This window comes from Micromys minutus (genome assembly GCF_963924665.1).
Source record: "Micromys minutus genome assembly, chromosome: 16".
Taxonomy (NCBI): Eukaryota; Metazoa; Chordata; class Mammalia; order Rodentia; family Muridae; genus Micromys; species Micromys minutus.
The window spans coordinates 5325146-5331071 of NC_137985.1; the positions used below are offsets into that span (position 1 = coordinate 5325146).

At 36.5% G+C, this 5926-nt stretch overlaps 1 protein-coding gene across 1 annotated transcript; it reads left to right on the forward strand.

Moving 5' to 3' along the window:
- Positions 1-2082: 2082 nt before the first annotated feature.
- On the forward strand, positions 2083-2667 carry LOC308431308 (large ribosomal subunit protein uL6-like; the record flags this gene model as incomplete). The annotated part of the gene is made up of 1 exon (XM_080930689.1): positions 2083-2667. Exon 1 carries the CDS (start codon positions 2089-2091, stop codon positions 2665-2667), a length of 579 nt encoding a protein of 192 aa, XP_080786815.1. The 5' UTR covers positions 2083-2088.
- Between the last annotated feature and the right edge of the window lie 3259 nt (positions 2668-5926).

Here is a 5926-nt window from a genome sequence, read left to right on the forward strand (position 1 = left end):
GGGCCCAGAGACCTACAGGAGAGACAAGCTCCAGCCAGACAGAACAAAATCTCCTAGCAACACTGATAACAAGATGGCAAGAGCTAGTGCAAGAATCTAAAAAACAGAAACCAAGACAACCTGGCAACTTCAGAACCCAGTTCTCTCACAACAGCAAATAGTGGATATCTCAAATCAACAGAAAAACAAGATTTAGACTTTAGTCGTCAAAGCAATCCTGAGATTCTACCTCGCCCCAGTCAGAATGGCTAAGATTAAAAACTCAGGTGACAACTGATGACTAGGGATGTTGAGCATTTCTTTAGATGCTTCTCAGCCATTTGATATTCCTCAGTTGAGAATTTTTTGTTTAGCTCTGTGCCCCATTTTAAAAAATAGGATTGTTTGATTATTTGGAGTCTAATTTCTTGAGTTCTTTGTATATATTGGATACTAGTCCTCTATCAGATGTAGGATTGATTGGTCAAGATTCTTTCCCAATCTGTTGGATGCTGTTTTGTCCTACTGACAGTGTCCTTTGCCTTACAGAAGCTTTGCAATTTCATGAGGTCCCATTTGTCAAGTCTTGATCTTAGGATCTAAGCCATTGGTGTTCTGTTCAGGAGAATTTTCCCTATGTTTATGTGTTCTAAGCTCTTCCCCACTTTCTGCTTTATTAGTTTCAGTGTATCTGGTATTATGTGGAGATTCTTGAGCTAGTTGGCCATGAGGTTTGTACAAGGAGATAAGAATAGATGGATTTGCATTATTCTGCATGCTGACTGCCAGTTGAAACAGCACTATTTGTTGAAGAGGTTGTCCTTTTTCCATTGAATGTTTTTAGCTCCTTCATCAAAGATCAAGTGACCATAGGTGTGTGGGTTCACTTCTGGGTCTTCAATTCTGTTCCATTGATTTACTGCCTGTCTGTGTACCAATACCATGCAGTTTTAATCACCATTCTTCTGTCATAAGCTTGAGGTCAGTGATGGTGATTACCCCAGAAATTCTGATATTTTTGAGAATAGTTTTTGATATCCTGGGTTTTGTGTTATTCCAATGAACTTGCAAATTTGTCTTTCTAACTTTATGAAGAACTGAGTTGGAATTTTGATGGGGATTGCATTGAATCTCTATATTGCTTTTGGTAAGATAGTCATTTTTTACTATATTAATCCTGCCAATCAATGAGCATGGGAGATCTTTCCATCTTCTGAGATCTTCAATGTCTTCCTTTAGAGACTTGAAGTCCTTATCATACAGATCTTTCACCTACTTGGTTAGAGTCACAAGAAGGTATTTTATATATTTGTGACTATGGTGAAGGATGTGACTTTCCTAATTTCTTTCTTAGCCTATTTATATTTTGAACAAAGGAAGGCTACCGATTTGTTTGAGTTATAATTTTTTATCCAGCCACTTTGATGAAGTTGTTTATCAGCTGTAGGAGCTCTCTGGTAGAATTTTTGGGGTCACTTTAGTATACTATCATATCATCTGCAAATATCGGTATTTTGACTTCTTCCTTTTCAACTTGTATCCCTTTGACCTCCTTTTATTGTGAATTGTTCTGGCCAGGACTTTGAGTACTATATTGAATAGGTAGGGAGAGAATGGGCAGCCTTGTCTAGTCCTTGATGTCAGTGGGATTGATTCAAGTTTCTCTCCATTTAGTTTGATGTTCCCTACTGGTTTACTGTATATTGCTTCTACTATGTATGGGCCTTAAATTCCCAATCTTTCTAAGACTTTTATCATGAAGGGGTGTTGCATTTTGTCAAATACTTTATCAGCATCTAATGAGATGATCAAATGTTTTTTCTTTGAGTAAGTTTATATAGTGGATTATATATGGATTTTCATATATTGAACCATTCCTGCATCCCTGGGTGGAAGCTTACTTGATCATGATGGAAGATCGTTTTGATGTGTTTTTGTATTTGGTTTGTGGAAGATTTGTCTAAAGTTGTCTTTCTTTATTAGGTCTTTGTGTCGTTTAGGTATAAGCGTAATTATGGCTTCATAGAACGAATTGGGTAGAGTTTCCTATGTTCCTATTTTGGGGAATAGTTTTAAGAATATTGGTATTGGCCCCCATCTACTGTGAGAATGAAGACCATTCTCAGCAATCAGATGGTCGACATTCCAGATAATGTCGAAATCACTCTGAAGGGGTGCACAGTCATTATGAAGGGCCCCAGGGGAACTCTGTGGAGGGACTTCAATCACATCAATGTAGAGCTGAGTCTTCTTGGGAAGAAAAAGAAGAGGCTCCGTGTTGACAAATGGTGGGGTAACAGAAAGGATCTGGCCACTGTCAGAACCATCTGCAGTCATGTTCAGAACATGATCAAGGGTGTTACACTGGGCTTCCGTTACAAGATGAGGTCTGTGGATGCTCACTTCCCTATCAACACAGTTATTCAGGAGAATGGGTCTTTGGTTGAAATCCGAAATTTCTTGGGTGAAAAATACATCCGTAGGGTTCGGATGAGGACAGGTGTTGCTTGTTCTGTCTCTCAAGCCCAGAAGGGTGAATTAATCCTTGAAGGAAATGATATTGAACTTGTTTCAAATTCAGCGACTCTGATTCAGCAAGCCACAACAGTTAAAAACAGGGACATCAGAAAGTTTTTGGATGGCATCTGTGTGTCTGAGAAGGGAACTGTGCAGCAGGCTGACGAGTGAGACCTCAGTTTCCTAGCTCCAGAAACAAGATCCTGATCACAAGTACAATTTGGGGGCAATAAAAAATTTAGATATTAAAAAAAAAAGAATGTTGCTATTAGGTCTTTTTTGAAGGTCTGATAAAATTCTGCACTAAACCCATCTGGTTCTGGGCTTTTTTGGTTGGAAGACTTTTAATGACTGCTTCTAATTCTTTAGGGGTTATGGGGCTGTTTATCTTAATTTAATGTTGATACCTGGTATCTGTCTAGAAAATTGTCAATTTCTTCCATATTTTCCAGTTTTGTTGAGTATAGGCTTTTGTAGTAGGATCTGATGATTTTTAGATTTTTTTCAGTTCTGTTGTTATGTCTCCCTTTTCATTTCTAATCTGTGCCCTCTGGTTAGTCTGGCTATTGGTTTATCGATCTTGTAAATATTCTCAAACAATCAGCTTCTGGTTTTGTTGATTCTATGTATAGTTCTTTTGGTTTCTACTGTTTGATTTCAGCCCTGAATTTGATTATTTTCTGCTGTCTACTCCTCTTGATTCTTTTTGTTCAAGAGCTTTCAGGTGTGTTGTCAAGCTGAAATTATTAGTTAGTATATGCTCTCTCCAGTTTCTTTTTGGAGGCACTCAGCTATCAGCTTTCCACCTAACATTGCTTTCATCATGTCCCATAAGTTTGGGAATGTTGTGCCTTCATTTTCATTAATTTCTAAAAAGTCTTAAATTCTTTAGTTTTTCTTTGACAAAGTTATCATTGAGTAGAGCATTGCTCAGCTTCAGCTTCCATGTGTATGTGGGCTTTCTGTTGTTTTTGTTGTTGTTGAAGACCTTAGCCCATGGTGATCTGATAAGATGCCTGAGATTATTTCACTCTTTTTGTATCTGTTGAGGCCTGTTTTGTGACTGACTATATGGGCAATTCTGGAGAAGGTACCATAAGGTGCTGATAAGAAGGTATATTCTTTTATTTTAGGATGAAATATTCTATAAAGGTCTATTAAATCCATTTAGTTCATAACTTCTGTTAGTTTGACAGTGTCTCTGTTTAGTTTCTGCATTCATGATCTGTCCATTGATGAGAGTGGGGTGTTGAAGTCTCTGCCTATTTTTAATGGGGTGTACTATATGCTTTTAGCTTTCTTTTATGAATGTGGGTGGCCTTTCATTTGGATCATAAATGTTCAAAACAGAGTTCATCTTGGTAGATTTTTCCTTTGATGAGTATGAAGTGTCCTTCCTTGTCTTTTTTGATAACTTTTGGTTGAAAGTCTATTCAATATTAGAATGGCTACTCCAGCTTGTTTCTTGGCACCATGTACTTGAAAAAAATTCTAGCCTTTTACTCTGAGGTAGTGTCTGTTCTTGTCACTGAGGTATTTTTCCTGTGTGCAGAAAAATGCTTGTTTTTTTTAGAAAAATCTATCCAGTCTGTTTTCTATGTCTTTTTATTGTGCAATTGAGTTAATTGATGTTAAAAGATATTAAGGAATAGTGATTGTTGCTTAAATAACTGCTATTTTTGTTGTTAGAGATGGAATTATGTTTGTGTGGCTATATTTCTTTGGGTTAGTTGAAAGAAGAATAGTTTCTTGCTTTTTCTAGTGTGTTATTTCCCTCCTTGTGTTTGAGTTTTCCATCTGTTATCCTTTATAGGACTAGATTTGTAGAAAGATATTGTGTAAATTTGGTTTTGTCCCGGAATAACTTGGTTTCTTCATCTATGGTAATTGAGAGTTTTGCTGGGTTTAGTAGCCTGGGCTGGCATTTGTGTTCTCTTAGGATCTGTATGACATCTGTCCAGGATCTTCTAGTTTTCAAAGTCTCTGTTGAGAAGTCTGGTGTGATTCTGATAGGTCTGCCTTTATATGTTACTTGACCTTTTCCCCTTAATGATTTTAATATTATTTCTTTGTTTTGTGCATTTGGTATTTTGACTATTATGTGATGGGAGAAATTTGTTTCATGGTTCAATCTATTTAGAGTTCTATAAGCTTCCTTTGTAAAAAAAAAAAAAAAAAAAATTATGTGAGTACACTGTTGCTGTCTTTAGGAGTACCAGCAGAGGGCACCAGATTCCATTACAGATGGTTCTGAGCCACCATGTGGTTTCTAGGAATTGAACTCAGGACCTTAGGAAGAGTAAGTAGTCAGTGCTCTTAAACTTTGAGCCACCTCTCCAGCCCCTGTAGTCTTCTTGTATGTTTGTGGGCATCTTTTTCTTTAGGTTAGGGAAGTTTTTTGTTTGTTTGATTTTTGTTTTTGTAATTTTGTTAAAGATATTTACTGGCCCTTTCAATTGTGAATCTTTGTCTCTTCTATACCCATTATTCACAGGTTTTGTCTTCTCATTGTGTCCTGCATTTCCTGGATCTTTTGGGTTAGGAGCTTTTTTCATTTTCTTTGACTGTTGTGTCAGTATTTTCTATGGTATCTTCTGCCCCTGAGATTCTCTCTTCCATCTCTTGTATTCTGTTGATGATGCTGCATCTGTGACTCCTGATCTCTTTCCTAGTTTTCTATCTCCAGGTTTGTCTCTCTTTGTGGTTTCTTTATTGTTTCTATTACAATAAAGGAATTCTATTCAATTCCTTTACCTGTTTGCTTGTGTTTTCTTTTAATTATTTAAGGAATTTTTGTGTTTCCTCTTTAATGGCTTCTAATTGTTTACCTGTGTTCTTCTGTATTTCTTTTTTTTTTCTTTAAAATGTGTCTATTTTTAAAAAATTCAGTTGTATACTAAAGTGTTTCATAGTTTTTAATTCTAAAGACAGAAATCTAACCTTCCACCCACAGCCCATTCTGCTTCAGTGGCATTTCTAGTAACCAGCCTATTCTTTTCCCTTTACAAGAAGCTAATGTCTCAGAATAGACTGTCCTAAAAAATTTACCATTAGTAAAAAACTGTCTGTGTTCTAAAGAAGCTAACAAACAAAGTTCTTTTAAAATACAGTTAATGAAAATCCCTATAATGGCAGTAACTTCTAGTAGATACCAAGAAAAAACACCATCAAATGCCAAAAGCTAAAAAGTAGATATTATTTTCAATACTTCAATTGCTATTAAAAACTTTTTAAGTTACATTAAATAAATCTGTTTTCCCTGAAAGAAATTGTCTAGCTTTTATTGTTGCCTGTAAAAAGTAGGTGACAGTAAGCAAACATCATCAGTAAAAGCACAGTGCAGTGACTTGTTCCACTTGCCTCAGAACCACGGACCTGTGCCACAGCTGACCACAGACAGCAGCATGGTGGGAAGAACTTAGCCACAGAC